The sequence below is a fragment of the Dermochelys coriacea genome, chromosome 7 (assembly GCF_009764565.3).
Source record: "Dermochelys coriacea isolate rDerCor1 chromosome 7, rDerCor1.pri.v4, whole genome shotgun sequence".
NCBI lineage: Eukaryota > Metazoa > Chordata > Testudines > Dermochelyidae > Dermochelys > Dermochelys coriacea.
This window is the reverse complement of record NC_050074.1, coordinates 98114146-98141953: the sequence shown is the minus strand read 5'-3', so window position 1 is coordinate 98141953 and position 27808 is coordinate 98114146. Positions and strand designations below refer to the sequence as shown.

Genomic DNA, 27808 nt, shown 5'->3' with positions numbered 1-27808 from the left:
CTCAAGGGCAGGGAGGCCACTGGGTAAAGGAAGTGGGAGCGAGGACTCAGATCCTTTCGTTAGCCCACTTCACTGGGGTAGTGCAGAAGCCAGGAAAGTTCCCCACAAGAGCGGGACTATTCCCCCGCTTACAGAAAGAATGTCTAGGATTTTACAGCCCAAACATGTGCTGGAAGCATAATCCTTTCTTACACAGCCAACACTGTCCCTTTTGGTTCACCTCTCTTCCTACAAATCACCTCTTTATCTATGCATCTTGGAGGAGCTCCTGTGCTGCAGACTTTAGGCAGCATATGGCAGTGGGGCTCTCTTTCTGCACTCCTTTTTGGTGCATGTCTGGCAAAGGTGTCTGTTTTGGGATGTCCCTGAGATCTTTGGAAGCCCGCAGCCTGCTTTATGGAGCTTTGAGCTCCTCTTTCTAGGCTTCTTCATTTCTCTCACAAAAGTTACTAATTACTTTGTTGTTCTAATTTCCTATGTATGATATTTTGTTTAAAGCTGCATCTGGAGTTTGAGGTGTTAAAAACAAAGCCATTTATCTGTAAGTTTAGAGTGAGCGGTGGGGGTCAGAAAAAATAAACACCAACTTTAAAATTTTATTTTGAACTCCTTTCAAATAGTAAACCACTTACTAGATTTACGTATAACTTTACAGAAAATTAATTTTTTACTCTGACAGTAAGTTGTGCAGTTTTGGTTATGATCAATATTTGTTTTCATGCCTACACAAGCGATTTAAACCCTGCTTTGGATGGAATTCTGAATGACTACAGAACCACTAGCCGTGACTCCATAATATCTCTGTGGGCATGGTGTGTAAAATCGGTGTGTGTAGATAGATAGATATGGAAGGGGCTGCATGACTCATGGGGTTGGTACAGAGTATTTTCTCTCTAATCCATCAATTCAGATCTTGCCCCAGCTAGTGGAGACTGAAAGTCATTTATCATGGAAAGGTAAGGTGGCCTATATGAACTATGAACTAAGTTGGTGGTCTCAGATCAGGCAGTGTTGCTGCTTTATTTAGATTTTTTAGGAACCTCTGATATTTTTGACCACAAGGTGGTGTTAACACAGTTACAGACACTGGCAGAAATGTGGCTGTTTGCGATGGGGTTTGTTTGTTTAGAAAATGCCTAGAGGGGAGGAATGAGTATTTGTTTGTCTGCCCCAAAGAACTATCCTGTAGGTTTCCCTCTCCACTCTTTTACCCTTCTTTCTCAATGTGTTGTGAGACTACTATGGGAGATGATGAGGGTGATGATAATACTTAGCTCTTATATGCACAGAGTGGGCTTCAGTATATTGATGACATTTGGTTCTATATCTCAGTGTCATCTGACACCCATATTAAGGATTTCAGCTTTCCGGGTGTCTGGCTGCGTCGGGGGCATGGATGAGAACTAGTTGACTGAAATTTAACCCAGACAAGGCAATTGTGATGCTGGTGGGTTGTTGGAGGAACTGAAGAAATGGTGGAAAAAACAGCTGCCCCTTCAATTGAACCCCTCGTTTGCTGTCTCTCCCCAATGACCCCCCCTGGTTTGTAATGTTGGGAACACACTGTCTCCTTAACTGCTTCTGAATCTTCATATAGTAACAGGGCCAAGTTGCTTAATTCCATATGTGTTTGTTTTAGAAGGTTAAGAGCTTTTCCTTCTGATACAGACCTCACTGTAAATTATCCATGCATAACACTTTGGGACTGGATTATTACAGTGCAGTATTCTTGATCCTATATATGAAGAACACTTGGAAACTTCAGCTAGTGAAGACAGTAGCTGCCTGCCTCCTTAGTTGGTTTCACTCTGGGAGCACATTACATGTACCCCCCCCGCCCCGACGCTATACTGTCTCCCAAGTCATTTACGGTTCAGTACAAAGTTTTGGCTTTTATTTAGAATACCTTTATGGTTTGGGTCCTGGGTATCTATTAAGAAACTATCTTGTTCTGTCTGTGCCTTACCCTGAGAAATAAGGTTACCTGATGTAAGGAAACTGTTGCCCCCTTACTAACATTCAGTGGGGGTCTTTTAGTTGCTAGTTCCCAGTACTAAAAACGGGTGAAGGGTCGATGGGGAATCAGGACCCTGAGACTGATAGCCCCCAGGAACAATGGGGAGAGGCCAATGCTCCAGGTCGGCCTGAATGACAGTGCGGGCAGGCTAATCAGGGAGTCCGGAGGCCTGGGAGGTCCCATCCTCCATGTGAGCTGGATTTGCCTGGGTCAGACAGAGTGGGGCCAAGCTAAGGAGAAAGCAGGGGCCCAGGCTGAGCTGGGGAGCAGAGCTGTGCCAGATCCAGAGAGAGCAGACCCTATCCTAGGAGCAGAGCTGCAGCCCCAAAGCCAGAGGCACGGGCCAGAGAAAGCAGACTTGCCCTGGGAAGAAAGCTGCCGCAACCAGAGCCAGAGGGGCCAGAAAAGCAGCCCACGAAGCAGGTCAGTGCTGGGAGCAGAGTCACAGAAGCAGCCTGCAGAGCAGAACTGTAGCAACCAGAGCCAGAGGGGCTAGAGAAGCAGCCTAGGGAACTGGAAGCAGAGGAGCAGCAGCAACAGCAGTGCTGAGACAGAGTGATGGAGCTGAGGCTGGAGCAGTCCGGAGCTGGGTGTGGTGAGCAGCTAGGGAGACCGAGGGGGACCCTGGGCAGTGGGCCTAGCACAGGGAGACACCTCAGCCAAGAGGCTCTGCAGGTCAGGCTTGGATGGTAACCCCGACAGGGCAGGGGCAACACTGGGAAGAAGGGTCCTACCACTTAAGGGTCTGAGAGCATGTGGGCACCACCAGAGCAAGCGTCCAACCCACAGCATCTCTGCAGCACAGCAAGGGCCTGAGAAGAAGGTCTGGGACTTACCAGACTGTGAACTGTCCTGACATTCCAGAGACACTGTTTGTGATGTTCCCTGCCACAGAGCGGGGTGATGTGTTTCCTTTAACCTTTCCCATTATTCCTTATTCTTTTTAAAATTAGTTGTTGATTAAATAACTTGCATTTGCTTTAACTTGTATGTAATGGTCAGTGAGTCAGAGAAGTGCCCAGTGCAGAGAGAGCACCCCAGAGTGGGGACACTCTAGCCCCTGTCCTAGGTGACCACAGCAGGGTTGGGGGTCGAGCCCCCCAGGAATCCTGGGCCCAGCCTTGTTGGGGTTAGGAAGACTCTGCCCGTCAGGAGAGTGGAAAGGGAGTCCTCAAGGGCAGGGAGGCCATTGGGCAAAGGAAGTGGGAGCGAGGACTCAGATCTTTTCATTAGCCCACTTCACCGGGGTAGGGCAGAAGCTGGGAAAGTTCTCCACAATAGTGGGACTATTCCCCGCTTACACTGAGATGATCAAACTGACAGTCATCAGATTTATACATCAATGTATTTTCAGTGGACAGCCCTCAGTTCTGGAATTGCTTTCTCTTTTAGTCTGACAAAGCCCACGTTTGATTACTGACAGGGCACATTATTTTCTCAGACGTTTTCCTAAGCAGTTTTTTTTAGGGAGAGTTTAGTTTTCTGGCTATTGTTGACCAGTGTGCTTTCTAAATTCTGCTTAGTGCAGGTGCATTACATAAACTGAACAATAAATATGTGATAAATAAACCTTTCTTTAAAGATATAAAGTATGTAACTACACTTCTTTGACTGCATCTTACAATTTATTTAGTTAACGTGTTTGTGCGCTGTTTGTGTAGAATCTACACTATGAACTGTTTTTTATTTTAGTTTTTATTAACTGCTAGAAGGATCAATTGAATAGCCACCAATTTAGAATAAGAAATGTGTTTCCTACTGTAGCTTCCAGTTGCAAAAGATGAGTTATGTTTTGGGCCTAAAAATGTGGGTGCCTTTGTAATCTCTATTTCTGCTATGCAGTTTCTCTATGAAGTGCTTAATGCTCTGTAAATATTACTGCTGAACAACAATTAGTTGGGCCTCCTCTTAAAATGGTTCTGAGCAGAGAGTGTGAATAAGTTCCTTAAACAGCTTAATAAACCAGAGTACTGAAGTTTTGAATTGTATGTGTAACTGCTGTTGATGTACTCTAGTGGAATCAACATGACCTGATCTAGGAAAGGATGTATCCATGATTTAAGCTGTGGAAAAAAGTTTCCTTTTTTGCATTTATGTTGCCCTAGAATCAGAGCAGTGAGTAGCATATCTACACTGCATCGTTTTTATTGGTTTCCAGTTCTGTACATAAACCTGATTAAGTCCATTTGAATACGGAAGGCGGTGATAACCATAATTTCCATTCCATTAACATTTACCTCCAGTGAGTGGTATGTTCAGAATTAATATACTTGTGTATACTGTACTATGTCCCAAATCAAAACACATCTTTTCGTGTTGGCAGAATCAGAACCTGACAGAGAACCTGTAAGGTATTATTTAATAGTTACCAGTGATCCTTAATGTGCACCACCAGCTGAAAGTCTACTAATGCTACAAACACTGATTATCAAATAAACAATATGCTATGTAATTCTACATATCAGCTGTAAAATCCTTTAGAAAGAATAAGATTAAAGCTGTAAAAGTGGAGCAATGCATGAAACAAGTCAGCACCTTCAGAAAGTAAACTTGTAGCCTGAGTGTGAATATCAGTTCTTTTTGATAGAATCATGGCATCTGTAAATGGAAAGGAACTGTGATGTCATTTCAGTCCTTCCTAGCATATATACTTGCGTCTAAATTTAACTGTCATAAGTGATGGAACAGTAAGGATTCACAGTCCTATAATGTAGGCTGAAATTTTCACTTGCTTTTAAAAATTTTAGTCTGATGAAGACAGGCCCCTAGATTCCAAATGTACGTTGAGATGGTTTTAATTCACCATCTGACTTGAGAAAAAAAGAAAAACTCTCACTATCCACTATTTAAATATTATAGGCAGGCAGATAGCACTGTTTTTTTTTAAGGTTGCCTGACACTTCCCACTGCTGTATTAGGCCCTGTTTTCTGTTGCTTTTAACTTTGCCATACATCAAACATTTGGGCTGAAATTTTCTATACCAGGTGTCTGCCTCAGTCTGATTTTTTTTTTAATTTAACTTCAGTCATTGATGAGCATGAGAATAGGGAAAAATGTGATCTTTTGCCCATGTTAAAAAATTCTGAGGGCTTTTTCTTTGAAAATATCTAGCACCCCCAATCTTTGGAGCAGAAATTTGAAATTTGGCAGGGATATATCTTTTACCATCTCCATGAAAATCTGGCCAATTTATAAGCCTTTTAAAAATAACAGTTAACATATGTTCAGTGGATACTTACTAGATTTTAGTAGCTAAGTTTCATGAAGATTCTGTCCACATTGGGCATGCTGCGGCCCCGCGGCTGAACAGGACTTTCCCTGCATTTACAGCTCAGGCATTTTGCGGGCCATTTCAGGTCTAGGCAGCTGAACTGAGAACAGTGAGACTGTCTCTCCTACGTTCTCATTGAGCCTGCTGGGCCCAGGTAGCACATGGAAGAGGAAGCTGCCTGATTCAAATGCAGAGACGACAAGTGCCAGACTGTTGGGGAGGGGGCACAGAGAGGGAGCATGGAGCATGTATAGGTGAGACTGGGACTGGCTGGATAAAGAGACTAGGGAGGAGGAGTTGGGGAAGGCGACTGGGAATGAAATTAGGAGCCCCGCAGTCTTTAGGTTCATGTCTGGCCCCTTTTCGAGGCTGGAGAGTGAGGCTGCCCTGCACTCACCTGGCAGTGGCTAGGCCTGGCTCTCCACTCTGGGTTTTGGGACATGGTGCACAGGGTGCATGCCACTGTGACCCCAAGCATCAGGTCGCAATGCCAATCACGCAAATTTGGCCCAGTTGGCCCTCCATAATGATGCCCAGAGTGGGGAATCCGGCCCAGCCCCATCGGCCAGGAACCAGTATTGCCAGGTGAGTTTGGGGCAGGCTTGCTCTCCAGGCCACCGCCATTGGCCCATCACTCTGGGTTCTGCCACTGGTCATGCTTAGGGAGAATGGACAGATAAGTCTGTGCCCACTAGAACCCACGCTGCTCCAGAGTCTGTAACAGAACATGTGGGTCTCATCATGCCTCTGTTCCCAGCAAATAGCTGTGAAACCCACTGGTGATGTGTCCCATCCCCCACTAGTGCTGTTCCACATATAGGATGACAATCTATTACCACTATCTGTTACTCCATCAGATCAAGAGGCAGAGAGATATGTGTGATGTATCTAAAGGTTCCAATTCTGCTGATGACGCTTGTCAGTGCTAATATGATGCCACAAAATGGATTTTTTGTTATTTCAGTTTACTTTTTAAAAAACCCTAGGAAATTACACACATACAACTAAGTTAAAAGACTGTTATGGTTGTAAAATCAAGCACTTAAAAGTTAGAAAATACCAAATTAAGGCTGCCTATGCAACTTAATTTTGACCCCCGCTTGGTGTAGGCAGTATGATACAGTCTTTATTTATATGATCACATACTATTTTATCCACAGGAACTCTTCCTGATTCAGTACACAGACTAGGACCTGGTCTGGAGATGAATCTGTGGTGTGTAGTAAAGGAGACTATTGTCTGTAGTACCGTTGCTTCATTTGTTGTAGAAGTTTTGAATGAGATAGGGAACTACTGGTAGAAAAAGAATGGTTTCATAGTTAAGACAGCTGAATGCTTCACTAGAGAATTGGATTTTATCCGTGCCACTGAATTCCTATGTGATGCTAGTCAAGTCACTTAAACCACATTTTTCGTAGGTGGTCACTAATTGTGTGTACATCATTCTTTGATGCCTGACATGAGATCCTGGGTTCTGATTTGCAGAAGTGATGAGCACTCACAACTGCAGCTGAAATCAACGGAAGTTTTGCCACACCCTGAACAATGAGCAGAATACAAAATACTAAATAGTTTCTTATTAAATGGGAACTGTCCTTCCTCTGCACTGAATGAGGAAGGGGTCTTATCAAAGAAATAATATATGATCAAGTAATTAAATACTATCATGCTGGATATGCACAAGGGGCTGAATTAAGTTTGCACAGGCAACCTTGATCCTGGCATTTCCTAACTTTTGAGTGCTTGACTTTGCCAACTTAATGTTCTGTTAATGTGGGTTTTGTGTGTGTAACATAGTACTCTGATGCTCCCTCTGCTGGCTAAGCAGCACCAATGTCCTCATATACCCAAAGAGTAACAAACAGCACCACTATCCTCAAGTGTCCTCAAGGATGTGCTGATACTATGAAGGATGCTGGAAAACAGAGTAGGAATGATGTAGAAATAGTATTTTAATTTCAGCCTCAGTCAAAGCAGAGGTTTGATGCTGCGGATCATGCATTGGATTACACATTGGGACTTAAATCACAAAAAATGAGTTGACTATAAAACATTTGAAAGCAGGACTAATGAGGAAACATGTTATAGTTTTATTTTTTGTCTTTTTCTGATAGTGCAAGCATTTTCATCACAAAGCATAGTTTTCATTTTAGTATTTTAGTGAGTTCAGATCAAGTCTGAAATTTACTTCCTTGTACAAGCAGATCTCAGTAGCTTAATCATGATACTTCACTAAGTGAAATAAGTAAGAGCTGTTCCATCCACTGCTTTATATTGCCTCTCATCTGTGACATAGATCAGATTCAGAGCATTGCATGTTACATTTGTATTTGTGTTGTCAGCTTTGTAAAGTTAGTTTCTCTAAATAAATGACCATGTAAGGGCTAGATTGTAATGCCCTTCCATTGAGAAGTTCTTTGCTCAGCAAAAAGAACAGGAGTTCTTGTGGCATCTTAGAGACTAACAAATTTATTAGAGCATAAACTTTCGTGGGCTCAGCAGTTATTCCCACTGATTTCAATAGGACAACTCAGGGTGTTAGATACTATTCAATAGAAGTGGACACAGCAGCAAAATGAGGACAGACACACGTGGAATTAAGCAGCAGCCTGCAACTTTTATTAAACTTTCAGCATAAGGGAGGGGCACTACGCACCCATACTCTTCTATACCAGGCATTTATTAGGTTCCAGTGTGGGGTTATCATATAACCTGTGTCTGGCACCAGGGTTACAGGGCTCCTTGCCATAATCTGTAACTGGCTCCAGGATTATAGGGCTCCTTACCAGATAACCCATAACATGGAGTAGGCTTTCCTCAACCTATCCCCCAGGACTCAGCTCTCTATGAGTCCTATCACCCTTCCTCCTGTGAGGGGGAGAGATGGTGCGGCAGAGTAGGGACATGGACCCACGAGTGCCACAAGGTCTGACCTCAGCCCACAAAGGCCACAAGGTCCCAACGTGTCACATGAGCCCAAGGCCCATCACTGAAATCCCAGGCCTTTTACCTCTTGGAACTGTTCATTTTATTCCCCTAACTGCACATGAAACAAGCTCACTGAGTTGCAGTGAGTAAGCAACGCCACCCCAGTACCTCAGTGAGCTACCATGCACATTTCTACTTAACCCACTGTGGCTTGCAGGTACTTCAAGGAAGGCAAAAAACTCCCTGGTCCTCCACCAGTTTGTCCCATGGAATCAAAAATTCCTTCCTAGCTTCCTAAACAGGTGACCAGCTAGACCCACAGTGTCTGCCAGGCCAGGTTCCAATTCCTAGTTAGGGTGGGTTGCTGGAACAGACCTGAAAGATGCTGTACAGCGCTGGTTCTCAAAGCTGGTCCGCCGCTTGTTCGGGGAAAGCCCCTGGCGCGCCGGACCGGTTTGTTTACCGGCCGCATCCTCAGGTTCGGCTGATCGCCGCTCCCACTGGCCGCGGTTTGCCGCTCCAGGCTACTGGGGGCTGCGGGAAGGGCGGGCAGCATGTCCCTTGGCCCACGCTGCTTCCTGCAGCTCCCATTGGCCTGGAGCGGCGAACCGCGGCCAGTGGGAGCCGCGATAGGCCGAACCTGAGGATGCGGCCGGTAAACAAACTGATCCGGCCTGCCAGGGGCTTTCCCTGAACAAGCGGCGGACCAGCTTTGAGAACCAGTGCTGTACAGGGCCCTTGGCAAGTACCTCCCTCCCTTGCTATTGGGACTGTCTCTCTGTCACTGCCAGCCCCATCAATTTCTCTCACCCATTGATGCAGGTGGGTGACATTTTAAGTATATCACAATTTGGCACCATATAATAAAATTAAATAATATAGGGCAAGATTGTGAGACCCCTACTCACACCAAGTAATACTTTACTCCAAAAATGGCCACACTTGCTCCAATGGGATTACTTGTAAGTAAGGATATCAGAGTCCGGACCATGGTTTTGAGATATAGTTGCAAACTAATATCAGACTTCTGTCCCCATTTTCGGCCAACCTCACGTCAACTTAATTTTACAGAAAATATTCTGAAAATAATTTTTTTGAGTGGTGATATTTCTTTGATGCCATTCCTTAAGAGCAGCATTGCTTTTTATTTTATATTATTTATTTGTAATTAAGATTAGTGAAGAGATTTTCATGTGTGAGTTAGCTGCACTCCAAGTACAGCTAGAATGGGTTTCATGTGATTCTGGGTAGGGATTTTATCTACACGAAAGAGGGAGGTAAGATAAACCCTTCTATACAAGCAAAAAACCTCAATAAGCATATTACTGTTTAAGAGTAATCTCCCGGGGTTTTAAAAAGCCAAAGGCCAGAATATAATCAAAGTTTAGCCATGAGGTAGCATCTCCTTTTTATTAATTGCTAATATAATTCCATTAAGTTAAGAAATTAAATAGCAGGTGTCAGCTTTTTTTTTTTTATCTTGTATCAGAATGTTTTTTTCCTGGCAATCTGTCCTTGTTGCGGAATAGTTAACCTTGAGTCCTGTACAAGAATGTCTCCTGCTTTTTCTTATTTGCCACCTCCATTAAAAAAAAAACCCAACCCTGGAGCAGGTTGCCTGGGTCACAAGGAAGTGTACTCATCAATTAAATGTGTGACAGTGTTTTCCGTTGGATGAACTAATATGTCAAGGAGATGGGCAGGACCTCATGTTTGTGCTTTTGACAAATCAGCAAATGTTTAATCTCTAAATGTGCAGCTTCTCATAAATAATGCAGCAATCACTGAGCCAAAACACTACTCTGCCAGGGAAGGTATCTCAGTCAGTAAAGAAGTAAAAAGGCAAAATAAAACTAAATCATCCTATTTGTTTGGTTCTCTTAAACTTGTCATTAAGACTTTGTGTAATGGCAAGGATTCTTGTTTTTTCAGCTCAACTGCTTCTATTTAACTTAGCCAAGAAATTTGAAAACTCATCAAGGAACTCCTGAACTCTGGGGGGGAAATAGAATTAATAGATTTTATAAATGCAGGTTTATATTTTTTTCTTGATATTTCATGGATTGCTAATTGTCTTCAACCCCCAATCACTAATTAGAAGAAGACAAATTATAGAAATGGGGAAAGTTTAAAAAAATTAAAAAACCACCACTGTGGGTTAAATTCTGGCCCCAGTAAAGTCAGTGGCAAAACTATTATTGACTTAAAGTGGGACAATTTTGTTTCTCTCTCTCTCTTATATATGATTATGCACCCAACAATATGTTAAAAGAATTCTAAGGTTGCAAATCCAGGCACTCAGAAGTCAGGAAATGTCAGAGTTAAGATTGTATCTTAATTCAGCTCCCCTGTGTGTGCATTATGATAGTCTTTAATTACATGAGCAAATATTGTCATTTCCATGGACCTCTGCTTCATCCATTGGCTCACTTGAATGGGTTCACTATTGAATTCATTTTTTCTATTTATCCTTTATTCTTTACAAACATTAATGAATTTGTCCTGACAACATCCTGTTAGGAGAGGTGGTAGTACTATCCTATATATTTTACTTTATATGCTCAAACCAGCACTTCCATTATCTCACTTGCAGTTCTGAGTGCTCAGCACTTCTGCAGCTCAGACCCAAGATGTCTAAACGTGGGGCCTCAGAAAATGGAGAACATGCATGTTCTTATAACAGAAAGTCATGGGAAGCTTTAACAATACTTGTTGCTGTCTGTGCCACCTATAAATATGCAACTGTATGTGTATCCTTAACGTTTTCTCTAGAAGATGGACCATTTGAGGGTACAAAGCCTCATTAATGATGATTAATAACCATAATCAAATTCTTAATGCCTGAGCTCAAATTCTGCCTTTTACAGACTGCAAGGCTTGGTTTAGCCAGTTTTGGTCAGGCCTCTTGGGAACCCTCTTACCCTCAACAGTCTTTTCAGTTTTCCTTTTGTCATGAACTATGAATTATGGACAGGGACCCAGACTTTCTGTCCCAATCTCTATTCAGGACAGCACTTAAGCACACAATTAAGTTCCATAATGAAGCATTAATGTGCTTTCCTGAATTGAGACCTCATGCACTTATGGACATGCTTAACATGAAGCACATGCTTAAATGCTGTTGTGAATAAGGATGCTTTCCTTAATCCATGGCCTAAATGCCTTGCAGGATAGGGACGGATTTTAGCATGTCCTTAAATGTTTTGCTTTGCTTTGCTGAATAGGGGCCTATGTGCTTTGCTGAAAAGGAATGGGAATACTGGTATGTTTATTTGCTTAGCTGAATCATAGACTACTTATTGTGACTGTTGGAGCATGGGAGTTCAGTAGTTGACTTAGCCTGTAATGTTTCAAAAGAGCCAAAGGAAGGTAGGCGTGCAGCTCCCGGTGAATTCCAGTGTGATCTGGACACTTAACTCCCTTAGTGTCCTTTGAAAATCCCAGCCCTAGAGAAAAATTTTTGTCACAGTGATATGTATATAATGGTAATTAAAAACAAAAAGCTCTTAATGAAAGAGGATAGATTATAAAACTAGGCCAGGATTAGGAGCACAGAATTTTGAGTATGGCAAAGCAAACCTAATCTGGAGAATTAACTTTCTTCCCCCAGTGTTTGATTGAGTTATTCAGCCTTGTTTTACTGGTACCTCATACATCAATCTCTTTAAATATCTAAGAGACTTCCTGCATGTTGATGAAGAGAAGCTTTTCACAATCAACAGATTTCATTCCCTATGCAAACTCTCTATTTTGAAACAAAATTCTGAAGTTAGTTCCAGCAGCAGATTAGTTGAATTTTGCCTGAGCCAGGTCAGTTTATATCTTTCTTGCACCCTATGCTTCTAAAAAGATGACCAAGTTTTGCTCCGGTTACACAAAGTCTAAGATCACTGGGACTGACGTTACTTGTGTATTATGTTTGGCAAAATGCTCTTTGGAGTGTGGTGGACAACTTTTACTAGTTTGTAAGTAGCAGAAGGATTTGATAACTGAGAAATTAGCTTTCAGTGCTCCTCAAATTATAGCATTCTGGCAACCAAAGATTTATGGGAAGCTGAATTATGTTATGGGTGATATTATCCTTAGTAATATTCTCAGACAATTGATATAGTTAATGGCACCTAGAAATACCTGTCATACTGGTACTGTATTTTACTGTTTTGGTAATCTATATATACTTTAAAAATTAATACAATTAAGTGTGATCTTTATGCAAATGACAATGTTACTGTAAATATTAGCATGGAATAGCATGCAATCATCTGTATACAATGGTTGTTATTACTGAAACATTTAATAATAGAAAAGAGCTGTACAAGCACAAACTAATTTTTACAACACTCCTGTGAGATGCATAATTATTACCCCTTGACAGTTCTCGGGGTGCCCAGGACTCTGAGTCACCTTGTTCCACCCCCTGCCTCCAGCAAGAGGGAGGCTTGCTTGTGCTTAACTGGGTGTCCAGTCCCTGACATCTTCCGGCTATGAGCCACCCAAACAATCTCCTCTTCTCTTCCTGTTAAATCTCACAATCCTTCATCTTCATTTTGCTCAGACTGGTGATTGTTAATTAGATAATACTCAATTTACATTTCAACAGATAGATGGAGAAACATCTCTGGTCTGGTAGGAAACCAGTTTTCACCTCTGTTAACTCCTTCATACAAACTATAAGAACATATTTCCAACATATATACATAACTCCTACATAGTATCAGTACATACATGTTCAACTATATTCATAACCAGTGGTGCTGGCTTTCATTTAAGACCCCACATGATAGTCTTTATGGATAAATACTATAAAAGTGGTGTGCTAGGTGTAGTGAGTTTGTTAGGTCTGTTAGAAATTGCTGTTGCAGTGAACTCTTTGCCATCAGGCACCAATGGGCCTGTCTGCCACACTCCCATTCTACAGATGGGAAATTGATACAAAGAGGAAATGTGATTTGCTCTGCACTATCCAGTGAGAAAATGCCTAATCTAGAATTAGATTTTAGGACTCCCACCACTGTGTATCATTCCTGCAGTCCAAGCTGCATCCAAAAACATTTGTTTTGCCCTGTATATGAGGCAGAAACTGTTTGGCAGACTTTTGCAAGGATGCAGTCATTGATGGACCTGCAATCCAGAGGAATAATAAAGTAAACTCTATGGGGATTATTTCAGTGGCAGATGAAGGTGCTTAGCACCACCCAGAGGAGAGCTCTTAATATGTGTGATGTACTTATTAAGTTGTTTTTTAAAATCACTAATTAAGTCTGTTTGATATTTATAAAGTATATTAACTATTTGTGTCCTTAGCAAATTTAGGGTCTGTCTATGCTAGAAATGTAACCTATATTAGGTCCATTTACAACCACTGCAGTAATTACTATGGTGCTGCATGTCCACACTACCCTCCTTGGGTCGGTGGTGTGCATCCTCACCAGGAGCACTTCCACCAACCTAAGAAGGACAGTGTGGGGAGACTGGTCTCCAGCTCCGTGGGCAGCCTCCTGCCAGGAGCCTGGCTGCCCCCTCCCCTCCTCTCCCCATTCCCTGGCTGGGAGCGGAGTCCCAAGCTGCCTGGGCTTTTCCCCCCAGTTTCTCTTCCTGGCTCTCCAGCTGGAAGCAGGGTATGAAGCTGCCAGGGCTTCTAGCGGGGGTAAGGGGAGCCGCCAGCTTCCCGCAACTCCCATTGGCCGGGAACGGTGAACCACAGCCACTGGGAGCTGTGGGGGGCCATGCCTGAGGATGGTCAATGTAAACAAACTGTCTCATGGCCCACCAACGCGTTACCCTGATGGGCTGCAGGTTGCCCACCACTGCCCTAACTACACCAACATAAGCCTTACACCTCTCAGGGAGACGGTTTAGTTATGTCTGTGTAGAAGAACATTTACATAGGTGGGAGCAAGGCTGTAGTGTAGACATGACGTAATTAGGTGGACATAAGCTGTTGACCTAACTCTGTAGTCTAGACCAGCCCTAGGTAAACTGCTAATGGCCTTCATTATAGCTGCTTATTAAACTTAAAAGAAACAAATAAATAAAGAACTCAATTATTTTCCTGGATTTACTGAAAATGTTTTATTTATCAAATGTAGTATTTTTAATTACTGATATTTAATTTCTTTTATTTTTTGCATTTGAAAAGCTGTATTACAATTTTGTTTTTTACTAAAAGCAGACTATTCTTATTACTATTTATTTTTTGTTTTTCTACAGGCTCTAGGAAGCTTTTACTTCCTTCATGAATCCTTGAAAAACATCTACCAGTTTGATTTTAAAGGTAAGCGCAGAAATTAAAAGACAGTAATTGTCAAAGACTTCTCACCATTTTTCATATCAGGAAAAATCTAGGGCTTTCTTTAATCCGAATGCATGTGGTTGGACCCTTCGAGCCTTATACAGAGCCCCCCCTGACTTCAGAAGAACTCCACATGGGTGCAGAGGTCCGTCAGTGCAGATCAGTTGCAGGAGCAGGACCTTAAATGTCAGGCAGTGGTAATTGCCTTACAAAAATTGTGGCAGAATTTTGTTTACCACTTACGAATAGTGTAGGTCAGTAGGAAAAAATAAGATAAAGCCAGACGAGTACCCAGAAGTCACCTACTACAGGACAGGCCCAACAAAGAAAATAACAGAACGCCACTAGCCGTCACCTTCAGCCCCCAACTAAAACCTCTCCAGTGCATCATCAAAGATCTACAACCTATCCTGAAGGACGACCCATCACTCTCACAGATCTTGGGAGACAGGCCAGTCCTTGCTTACAGACAGCCCCCCAACCTGAAGCAAATACTCACCAGCAACCACACACCAAAAACACTAACCCAGGAACCTATCTTTGCAACAAAGCCCGTTGCCAACTGTGTCCACATATCTATTCAGGGGACACCATCATAGGACCTAATCACATCAGCCACACTATCAGAGGCTTGTTCACCTACACATCTACCAATGTGATATATGCCATCGAGTGCCAGAAATGCCCCTCTGCCGTGTACATTGGCCAAACCGGACAGCCTCTATGTAAAAATGGACACAAATCAGACATCAAGAATTATAACATTCAAAAACCAGTCGGAGAACACTTCAATCTCTTTGGTCTCTCGATTACAGACCTAAAAGTCGCAATATTACAACAAAAAAACTTCAAAAAGAGACTCCAACGAGAGACTGCTGAATTGGAATTAATTTGCAAACTGGACACCATTAAATTAGGCTTGAATAAAGACTGGGAGTGGATGTGTCATTTCACAAAATAAAACTATTTCCCCACGTTTATTTTTCCCCCCCTACTTTTCCTCAGGCGTTCTTGTCAACTGCTGGAAATGGCCCATCTTGATTATCACTACAAAAGATTTTTTTTCTTTCCTGCTGGTATTAGCTCACCTTAACTGATCACTCTTGTTATAGTGTGTATGGTAACACCCATTGTTTCATGTTCTCTGTGTATAAAATTGTCCTACTGTATTTTCCACTGCATGCATCCGATGAAGTGGGCTGTAGTCTGTTAATCCTGTAAGGTGCCACAAGTACTCCTGTTCTTTTTAGTGGGAAGAGCATCATTATTTTTTTTAACAATAGTCTCTGCCTTCGTTTGGCAAATTTTTGTGAAATTTTGAAGTTTTAATAATTTGATATGATACTTCTAATATTTAAGTCAGTGTATGTAATCACTTCTTAGCTGAAGTTACTTCTAATGCTTCTTTAAAGTGGATATGCAAACAGATTATTTAAAATTTACATTATTTTTAGTTGTGCACTGTCTGCATTTAGGTCATTGAGCTGGATTAAATTAATTCTACATCTTGCATCATGTTAATTTGAAACATCAGTGAAGCTTTGATAATTATGGAGTGAACTAATTGTCTCAATTGTACAGATTCATTAATTTTGTTCTCAGAAGAGACAGATTGCCTCTGTTCATGTAATTGAGGGTACAGGGTCTTCTCTTGGTGAAATATTTGAATAGCAGTTCTGTAGATATTGCAATTTGAGGTTTAGCCAACATAAATCCTTCTACTCATCATCTTTTCTGATGCCCAAGGAAAATTTCAAATATTCTCTCAGTGCCTCTTCATATTTTATTTCTGAAAGAGAACATTGTAAAATACAATAGTGATGAAGGAACTTTTAATGAGAGGTCAGCTTGTGCTTCCAGCCATTCTCCCCACCTCAAATAGTTTAATAGACATGGAGCAATAATGTGGAGTGTTCTGATTCAAATGAACTGGGAGCAGGACTGCGATGTGAGAGAAATTCTCAATACACTGCACAGGAAGCCAGGTGCACAACTTTCGTTAATGATACCTAGGATTGTGCTCCTTACTACCTCAATCGCCACACTGAACATTTAGCCCCTGGACTGATCTGCTGTGTTTTTGAGGGAAAGGGGTTAATGAATAAACCTATGAAACTTACATTTATATTGTGAGATGACAGCAGTCACAACCATTTATTCATTTTTCTATGTGCTTGGGCTTTGTGCATCAGTAGTATGTGAACTGTATCTGCCAGCTGATTCAGAGCCTGCAGTTTCGTCGCACCAGCAGTACAGAACTAGAGCCTTAGTGCTCAGTTCCAGTTAAACCTCCCTCCCTCCGGTCATATATCAAAGATGTCCAACTCTAATGACATCTGGCGGAGTGAAGTGACATCTACACCAGGGAAGAGGGGCTGTCTGGATTTATTCACAGCTGATTGACAGCTTATTTGCTGTTGTAGAGCCTTGAAAGAAAGGAAAGAGAGAGAGAGAGTGTGTTTGTGTGTGTGTGTGAGAGAGAGAGAGAGAGAGAGAAAATGGTTACAATGTAAGGAAAAATCAAAAGAAAGATAACCAATATAAAAGTGAATAGATACTGGTTGTGCCAGCTAGAGGGAAGGTACCCTTAGATGCTCAATGCTTCATTTATCCAGTTCAAACATGAATCAGCTGTCTCTCTGCATCCTTTCAGCCACACCACATCAAGCTGTGATCTCGTTGAATCTCAAACATCCCCTGACAATGAGTTCCACAGGTTGACTATGCACTGTGTAAAAAAGTACTTCCTTATGTTTATTTTAAACCTGTTATCTATTAATTTCATTGGGTGACCCCTGGTTCTTGTGTTAAGTGAAGAAGTAAATAACACTTCCTTATTCACTTTCTCCACACCATTCATGATTTTATAGACCTCTATCATAAGCCCCCTCCTCCAGTCATCTCTTTTCTAAGCTGAACAGAAGCATCTCTTCATACAGAAGCTTTTCCACACCCCTAATCATTTTTGTTGCCCTTTTCTGACCAGTATGACCAGTAAGGTGTGGGTGGAGCATGGGTTTATTATAGTGGCATTATGATATTATTGTCTTATTATCTCTCTCTTTCCTAATGGTTCTTAACAGAAAACTGCTGCTGTACATTGAGTGGATGTTTTCAGAGAACTATCCACAATGATTCCAAGATCTCTTTCTTGAGTGGTAAAAGCTAATTTAGTATTTATATTTGGGATTATGTTTTCAAGTGTGCATTACTTTGCATTTATCACTCCTGAATTTCATAGTCACCCAGTGTAGTGAGATCCCTTTGTAAATCTTTGCAGTCAGCTTTGGACATAACTGTCTTGAGTAATTTTGTAGCTTCTGCAAACTTTGCCATCTCACTTTTTACCCCCTTTTTCCAGATCATTCATGAATATGCTGAACAGCACTGGTCCCAGTACAGATTTCGGGAGGACCCCACTGTTTAACCTCTCTCTCATTTAACCTCTCCAACCGTTTATTCCTCTTTTTGTTTCCTATCTTTTAACCAGTCACTGATCCATGAGAGGACCTTCCTTCTTATTCCATGACTGCCTACTTTGCTTAAGACCCTTTGATGAGGGACCTTGTCAAAGGCTTTCTGAAAGTCCAAGTATACTATATCTAGGACCCTTTCCAAATTCAAATTTGATCAATTTCACGGTCAAAGGATTTTAAAAATAGTAAAATTAATTATTTAAATCTATTTTAATTCTATTTAAATCTGAAATTTCACAGAGTTGTAATTGTAGGGGTCCTGACCCAAGAAGGAGTTGGCGGGGGGGGGGTCATAAAGTTATTGTAGGGTATTGTATTGTATTGCGGTACTGCTGCCCTTACTTCTGCGCTGCTGGTGGTGGTGGTGCTGCCTTCAGAGCTGGGCAGCTGGAGAGCGGCAGCTGTTGGCTGGGAGCCCAGCTCTCAAGGCAGAGCCACTGCCAGCAGCAGTGCAGAAGTAAGGATGGCATGGTATGGTATTACCACCCTTACTTCTGCGCTGTTGCAAGCAAGGTGCTGCCATCAGAGCTGGGTGCCCAGCCAACAGCCACCACTCTCTGGCCACTGAACTCTGAAGGCAGCGGAGAAGTAAAGGTGGCAATACCATGATGCCCCTAAAATAACCTTGTGACCCCTGTGCAATTCCCTTTTGGGTCAGGACTGCCAATTTGAGAAATGCTGGTCTACCCTCTGAAATCTGTATAGTATAGAGTAAAGACACACAAAATACCAGATTTCATGGTCCTTTTTTCATGGCCGTGAATTTGGTAGGGCCCTAACTATATCCACTGAATCACCTTGTCCACATGTTTGTTGACCCCCTCAATGAATTCTAACAGGTTGTGAGGCATGATTTTCTTTTACAAAAGTTCTGTTGACTCTTCCTCAGAATATTCTGTTCATCTATCTGTCTCATAATTCTGTTCTTTACTATAGTTTCAACCAGTTCTGCTGGTACTGAAGTAGTATTTCCTGGCCTCTAATTCCCAGGATTTCCCCTGAAACCTTTTTTAAAAATAGGTGGTACATTAGCTATTCTCCAGTCACCAGATACATAGGCTGATTTAAGCAATAGGATATGTACCACAGTTTGTAGTTTTGCAGTTTCATATTTGAGTTCTTTCAAAACTCTTGGGTGAATACCATCTGGTCCTGGTGACTTATTACTGTTAAATTTATCAGTTTATTCCAAACCCTTCTTCATCCTCTGGACCCATGGAAAAGAAGCCCTTGAGGAATTCCACCATGATTTCAACAATTTCCATCCCACCACCAACCTCAGCCTGGCCCAGTCCACACAAGAGATCCACTTCCTGGACACTACAGAGCTACTATGCGATGGTCACATAAACACCACCCTATACCGGAAACCTACTGACCGCTATTTCTACCTACATGCCTCCAGCTTTCACCCAGATCTCACCACATGACCCATTGTCTACAGCCAAACTCTACGATACAGCCGCATTTGCTCCAACCCCTCAGACAGAGGCAAACACCTACAAGACCTCTATCATGCATTCTTACAACTACAATGCCCACCTGCTGAAGTGAAGAAACAGATTGACAGAGCCAGAAGATTACCCAGAAGTCACCTACTACAGGACAGGCCCAACAAAGAAAATAACAGAACGCCACTAGCCATCACCTTCAGCCCCCAACTAAAACCTCTCCAACGCATCATCAAGGATCTACAACCTATCCTGAAGGACGACCCATCACTCTCACAGATCTTGGGAGACAGACCAGTCCTTGCTTACAGACAGCCCCCCAATCTGAAGCAAATATTCACCAGCAACCACACACCACACAACAGAACCACAAACCCAGGAACCTATCCTTGCAACAAAGCCCGTTGCCAGTTGTGTCCACATATCTGTTCAGGGGATACCATCATAGGGCCTAATCACATCAGCCACGCTATCAGAGGCTTGTTCATCTGCGCATCTACCAATGTGATATATGCCATCATGTGCCAGCAATGCCCCTCTGCCATGTAGATTGGTCAAACTGGACAGTCTCTACGTAAAAGAATAAATGGACACAAATCAGACGTCAAGAATTATAACATTCAAAAACCAGTTGGAGAACACTTCAGTCTCTCTGGTCACTCGATTACAGACCTAAGAGTGGCTATTCTTCAACAAAAAAACTTCAAAAACAGACTCCAACGAGAGTCTGCTGAATTGGAATTAATTTGCAAACTGGATACAATTAACTTAGGCTTGAATAGAGACTGGGAGTGGATGGGTCATTACACAAAGTAAAACTATTTCCCTATGTTTATTCCCTCCCCCCACTCCCCACTTTTCCTCAGACGTTCTTGTCAACTGCTGGAAATGGCCCACCTTGATTATCACTACAAAAGGTTTTCTTCCCTTTCCCCCCTCTTCCCCCCCAGCTCTCCTGCTGGTAATAGCTCATCTTAAGTGATCGCTCTCCTTACAGTGTGTATGGTAACACCCATTGTTTCATGTTCTCTGTGTATGTAAATCTCCCCACTGTATTTTCCACTGAATGCATCCGATGAAGTGAGCTGTAGCTCACGAAAGCTTATGCTCAAATAAATTCGTTAGTCTCTAAGGTGCCAGAAGTACTCCTTTTCTTTTTGCGAATACAGACTAACACGGCTGCTACTCTGAAACCTTCCAAACCATTGTCTACTTGCACCTCCGTCTGGAGACAGTTCCTGAAAAAAATAGCTCAAGTATGGGAATCTCCCTCACATCCTCTGTAATAAGGACCAATGCAAATAATTCATTTAGCTTCTCCGCAACAGCCTTATCTTCCTTGAATGCTCTTTCATTCAGTGATCCCACTGATTGTTTGGCAGGCTTCCTGCTTCTGATGTACTTAAAAAAAATTGCTGTTAGTTTTTGTGTCTTTGCTAATTGTTCTTTAAAATCTTTTTTGGCCTGCCTATTTATACTTATACACTTGACTTGCCAGAGTTTGTGTTCCTTTCTATTTTCCTCAGTAAGACTTGGTGGGAGGGTTAGCTCCTGGTTTGAGCATTGGCCTGTTAAACCCAGGGTTGTGAGTTCAATCCTTGATGGAGCCATTTAGGGGTCGGGCAAAAATTGGGGATTGGTCCTGCTTTGAGCAAGGAGTTGGACTAGATGACCTCCTGAGGTCCCTTCCAACCCTGATAGTTTATGATTCTATTCTATGATTTGACATCCAATTTTTAAAAGACTTCTTTTGCCTCTTCCTGCCCTTTTTACTCTGTGGTTTAGCAATGGTGGTGCTTTTGGGGGGGGGGGTCCTCTTACTTTTTTTTTTTAATTGGGGTATTCACATAGTTTGAGCCTCTGTTATGGTGTTTTTAAAAAGGTTCCATGCAGCTTGCAGACATTTTACTCTTGTGACTGTTCCTTTTAATTTCCATTTGACTACACTCCTCATTTTTGTGTGGTTCCGCTTTTTGAAGTTAAATGCTACTGTGGTGAGTTTCTTTAGTATTTTCCTACTACAAGGATGTTAAATTTAATTATATTATGGTTACTATTACTGTGCAGTTCAGCTATATTCACCTCTTGGACCAGATCCTCTGTGCCACTTAGGCCTAAATCAAGAATTACCTCTCCCTTTGTGGGTTCCAGGACTAGCTGCTCCAAGACGTAGTCATTAATGGTGTCTAGAAATTTTGTCTCTGCATCCCATCCTGAGGTGACAGGTTCCCACTCAATATGGGGACAGTTGAAATCCCCCAGTGTTCCTATTTTTATAGCCTCTCTAATCTCCCTGAGCATTTCACAATCACCATCCTGGTCACGGGGTCGGTAGTATATTCCTATTGCTATAGCCTTATTATTCAAACATGGAATTTCTACTCATAGAGATTCTGTGGTACAGTTTGAATTATTTAAGATTTTTACTACGGTTGACTCTGCTTTCTTTCACATGTAATGCCATTCCCTCACCAGCGGGAGCTACTCTGTCATTCCTGTATATTTTGTACCCTGGTATTACCATGTCCCATTTATTATCATTGTTCCAAATAAACCTAAATCACTCCCCAAGTCACCATCATCTCATCTTTGCATTGAGACCCTGCAGTTCCGCCTGTTCATTTGGCCCTCTGTGTGGAACAAATCATTTCAGAGAATGCTACCGTGGAGGTCCTAGACTTTAATCTCTTAGCTAGCAGCCTAAATTTGACTTCCAGGACCTTTTCCCTATGTCACTGGTACCTACATGTACCATGACCCCTGGATCCTACCCAGCACTGCACATACATCTGTTGAGTTGTCTTGAGAAGTCCGCAACCTTTGCATCCGGCAGGCAATTCACCAGGCGATTCTACTGGTCATCACAAACCCAACTGTCTATATTTCTAATAATCAAATCTCCCTTTACTGTTACCTGTGTCTTCCTAATACCGGGCTCCCTGCTCCAGAGAAGAATCTTCAGTGTGAGAGAATACTGTGACATCATCTGGAAGGAGGGTCTCAACTATGGGATTGTTTCCCTCAACTCCAGCTTGATGGTCTCCTTCCAAAACTTTCATCCTCCTCAACAGCACCGAGGCTCTCAAATGTGGGGTGGGACTGCTCTACTGTGTCTTCAAAAATCTCATCTGTGTACCTCTCTTTCTCCCTTAGCTCCTCCAGTTCAGCCAGCCTGGCCTCAAGAGCCTGTACTTGGTCTCTGAGGGCATGAGCTGCTTGCACCAAATGCACACACATGCCACCTGCCCACAAAGCAGGTAATCCATACATGCTGCATTCAGTGCAATAACCTGGATAGCCCCCACTCTGCTGCTGCTGGACTTCTTTCTTTTTACTCTTGCAGGGATGTTTGTTTGTTCTGTGTGTGTGTGGCAGGGATGATTGGCTTAAGTTTGCAGAATGTTTATTAGGTGTATCTGGCTCTCCTGCTCCTTCTCTAAACTCCATTGCTAAACTCCCTCTTTTTGCTGCTTCCATTCACTAGCTCCTCTGGTTGCTTACATGGTTGTCTCCATTTTTCACCTTTCCTGGGTGTTCTGGGCCCAGGTGCTCGAAGCACCACAGACCTAGCAGGAGTACTCTGAGAAAAACGAGGCTTACACACAGCTGTGAGTTATTGGCTTTATTGAAGGTTAGTGACCCACCCACAACGGGGACTCCAAGCATTGCAGTCACGGAGGCAGGGAGCTCAGCACACCGGAGCTTTGCCTGGGATGGAGTCCAAGGGAGGGGCAGACAGTCAGCGTTAATAAGCACTACACAAAAACAGCTCATGAATATACAATTAGGTGCTTCTTAAAGGGGGCTTTCTACTACCTGGCGAAGGGCCATGCAAAGCAGCTATGTCCTTCAAGAACTATCTATATCCTGCAATAACACAGCAGCTGTGTCCTTCAAGAACTATCTCCTACAATAACAAAGCAGCTATCTATGTCCCACAGTAACCTCTCGGCTCGAGAAAGCGAAAGTTCCCTAGCTAGGCCGTAACAAAGTCTTCCGCAGTCCCTTACACTGGGCCATGTGACCTGAGGAAGAAAACTCTAACACTTTTAGAATTAAAATCTTGACAGCCAAAGCTGATATGTGACCTCCCAGCACATGAAAGGCATTGGCTTTTTTATGATGAATAGAACCCTAAAAAATCAGCTTATATTTTACACATATTCTAATACACCAAAAAGAGGGTTTGCTGACAGACACATAAGGCCTGATTCTGATCTAGCACTCACCAATTTTTCCCTGTCATAACTTTGAATACTTCAGTGGAGTTACTCCCGGTTTACACTGGTGTGAGATCAGAATCAAGCCTATAGCCCGTAAAACTTTTTCTTCTTTGAGTGATTGCACATGTCCATCCCAGTGTAGATGTTTGTGTGCTGCAGTACACAGTTATCAGATAGTTGTTGCCCTTAGCAGCACTTGTCAGGGTAGCTTGAGCACCCTCTGCTGTCTCACACACCTCACAGAGGCATAAATGGCTGAGCCACCCTAGACCCTCCTCAATTCCTTCCTACCACCAATGACGGTTGCTGGAGCTCCCTATCCTTGCTTCTGCCAGTCTTTTCATCTAGTCAAGCTGGTCTACCCCATTCTTGCTTCTGTTCAGCATATGCTGGACTATCTTTGCATCTGAAACATCAAGAATTAGCGATTAGCTCAATTAGGGTACACCTAGCAACTATTTCCACATTTCATCTTCTGGTGGATAACTGCTCTCTTTTTTCCAACCCATTAGTCATAAGATTTTTAAAGGGTTTGAACAGGATGTTTCTGCATTTTGAGTCCTGTTCCACCCTGGAGCCTGAATTTAGTCTTATCAAAGCTCCCCCCTTTGTGCCTCTAGCAGCTTGCTGTCTGTTACACCTTTCAATGAAGGTAGCATTTTTAATAGCCATTATATTGACCAGGAGAGTAGTTGAGTTGGCAGCATTAGTATCACATCCTCCATATACAGTTTTTTACGCAGATAGTCTACCTTCTTCCCATCTGAGGTTATTTATGAAAATGGCCTTCGCTTTTCATATAAATTAACCAATCTACTTACTGACCTGCTTCCCAAAACCTCATGGTAGCAAGGGAAAGGAGTCACTATTCACTGTAGATATTAGAAGAGTTTTGTGTGGAGAGGACTAAGCCTTTCAGATCATCATCTCAATTGTTTATCACATTTACAGACAGAATCAAGGGCTGTCTGGTTTCCACACAGAGGATTTCAGCATGGATATCCAGTTGTGTTCACCTGTGTTACCAGTTAGCTAATGCAGAGCCACTGATAGAATATAGGGTCATTCAACTAGATCTCAAGTGGCTTGTGCGGCGTTTCTGGTTCATGTACCAATATCAGACATTTACAAAGCGGCAACCTGCTCATCATGTCACACATTTGCTTCGCACTACATAATCTCTCATCAGTCGAGAGATGCTGCTGCATTTGGACAAGTGATCCTCTATTCCGTGTTCAAATAGACTCTAGTCCTGCCTCTAGATAGAACTGCTAGTGAGTCACCCACAGTGGACTGGACATGTGCAGTCACTCAAACAAGAACAAAAATGGTTAAACTTTTCTGTAACTGTTCTTCAAAATGTGTTGTACGTGTCCATTCGACGACTCGCCCTCCTTCCCTTCTCTATCAGAGTTGTTCCGGTAGGAAGGAACTAAAGGCAGTCTGGGGTGGCTCAACCCTTTATGCCTGCGCGAAGCACCAAAGGGTACTCAAGCCACCCTAACAGGTACTGCTCAGGGTAAAAACCTCTGTCAGCTGTGCACTGGAGCACACAAACACCTCCAGTGGAATAGACATGTGCAATACATCTCAAAGAACAATAGTTACAGAAAGGTTAATAACCTTTTTTTTTTTTCACCTGGAAGGATATGAGAAGGCACATCCTCCTATGCTAAAGTTGCTTCTCAATGCCTGTGTAAATGACAAACTATTACTAGTTTACATTTGGCCTTGATCTCAGGGTAGGTTGATAATAAAGCACCCCTTCTGCCAAAATAGTACAGTTTACCAGTTAATATTCACTCACGTTGTCTCAGCAAAAGCCTTCAGTTTTCCCAGAATAGAAATTATTCCTGACTGTGTTTTATATATGTTGCCAAAAATGTTTTCTATGTCTTGAATGACATCAGGATCTTTTTGCTGAGATTGTCAAACGCACTGAAAGAAGATACATCCATCCGTGATCTACTTAGAATGATGCTACATTCGTTTATCAGGATGTTTATTTAGTCCTCCTGTGGGAGCCAAATTTTAAAAGTGATAGGAAAAAAATCAAATCTTCTGTATGTGCCAAAGATATATTGGTAGTTTACGGTAAATGCTTCGTGATTATGGATACTACTTCATCTGGATAATTTACAGTGATTAATTTTTATGTTTGGGGTTTAACCAAACATCCAGTGAGAGTGGACAGCTCAGGATGTTTAGAAATAGTATATCCAGAGTCCTCCTTTTCTGGGTGGCAAGTCTGAAATCAAGTCCAACTTGGTAGTTATGAAAACTTGATGCCACCTAATAGTGGCTATCTGATGTCTGCCCTGTGTCCCTCTTCCGCAGTTGACAATAATTGGCTGTAATCAGCAGAGTGGCCAAGACTTAATGGACACAGAAACTGAACTACTCTTGGGAGTATATGTTCCTATGAGTGCTCCATCATAGGTTGTGCGCGCACCTGTGCACTCTCGACCGCATAGCGGTGTCTACAGTCCTGCACCTGTGCAGAGCAGCTCTTCATGCTCCCACTCGAGTCCATACAGGGAGGCACAGACCCGCCACCACTCAGTTTCTTCTCAGCCACCTGTGGCTCAAGACGGAGTGCTTGGTGTCCGCTGTTCTATCACTTCCCACCCTCTCTCACTTATTGTAAATTTCTCTTTTTATTTAGTTATGTTCTTATTTTCACATTTTTATTAATTGCTTCCATCGATCTCCCCACCCTATCAGGGTTTTAGTGCTTCAGCACACCAGGTTATGCTGAAGACCCTGGAGTTTAAGCCCTGCCAGACTTTCTACACAGTCTTTTCCACAGAGCAACAGGCATTCTAGCTGTCACTAGTATTTGGAGACATCCACATCCCGTCAAAGTGCACAATCTGTTTGGGATTTAAAGGTAGGACAAGAAATGACAGAGACGCTAGGTTGAAGTTCCTCTTAATGGAATGCTCCCTAACTCCAGCAGGGTTCTCTTTGCCACTCCCCGTACATCCGCCTCAACAACTCAGCCTACCCTGGTGACAGCTGGAGCCCCAGCAGCAGCTCCAGAGGCTAAGACTTTGAAGAAAAAGAAGCCTTTCCCCCTTACAAGGGAAACAAAGAAGAGAAATAGGTCACCCCATAAATCTTGCTCCTGGGAGACCTTGCATCCTTTCAGGAGTGCTGCTGAAGCACTGATGTTGATCAGTACCAACATAAGAAGTTGTGTGGGGAGAAGTCTTCCACCCGCAGGGTGGCTCCTACCTCAGTACTGTTTGACACCTCTCGGCACCATGATGTACACAGGGCTTTTTCCTACACTCCAGTACTAGTATCTTCCTACAGCTCTGAGGTCAGAGAAGGTGGCCCATCAGCCTCTCCAGTACCACAAGCACAAACTCCTCGATACCAATCCCAGTTCCAGCACCGACTCAGGCTATGATCATATGCTATCATATCTCTCCATTCCTTTTCACTGAAGAACTGTCTCATTTTGGATGAACTGGAGTCTCCCCTAATAAGGAACTTTACCGGAGCCCCCATCCTGCTACCACTCCATCAACTATAACCTGAATCTCATTCTTCCAACTCTCAGTACCAGCACTGGTGCTTGAGACCCTCCCCCTTGTTCACCCAGGGGATGATACTTCTGACTCTGAGGTCTCGGTACCTACCATCACAACCCTCTGAGTTCATTTACTGAAGAGGACCTTCCAGGGACCCATCAGGCCCCTTAAGGATCTTTCTTCTATCCCTCTCCTCCTCAGTGGGCTTACTGAAACCTTTGGGGGCACTTTGGTGAACAGTTTTACAGGGTGCCACTAGAAATAAAACCCAGCACCCACTGGTACTGCATCAGTCACAGGCACTGACAGACCATCCTCTGGTGCTGTGTGTTCCTTAGGCAGCAAGAGAACTAAAGGGTCCCTTTTTGACCGGGCATTCTGGTCAAAAACCAGACACTTGGCAACCCTATCTTAGCTCCAGTCTTCTGGACTCCTGAGAGAGGAGCAGAGTACTGTTGAAGATCATCTGTTTGAAAGGCCTAAGCCAGAGGTGGGTAAACTATGGCCTGCGGGCCACATGTGCTGTGCCAGTGCTCTGGGCGGTGGGGGTGAGAGCTCCTGCCAGGCAGCACAGCAGTGTGGCTGGCTCCGGTGGGGCAGCACAGCTGCC

At 42.9% G+C, this 27808-nt stretch overlaps 1 protein-coding gene across 6 annotated transcripts in view; it reads left to right on the top strand.

The window, feature by feature from the left end:
- Positions 1-27808, top strand: part of INPP5A (inositol polyphosphate-5-phosphatase A) — a 444123-nt gene that overhangs the window by 238091 nt on the left and 178224 nt on the right. For all 6 annotated transcript variants that reach the window (XR_006282883.1, XM_038409257.2, XM_038409258.2 and 3 more), the window contains one exon: positions 14428-14491. Coding sequence is in view for 5 of the 6 variants with exons in the window: in XM_038409257.2 (XP_038265185.1) it covers positions 14428-14491 (64 nt within the window). In the remaining variant the exon portion in view is untranslated. The remainder of the gene's footprint in view (positions 1-14427; positions 14492-27808) is intronic.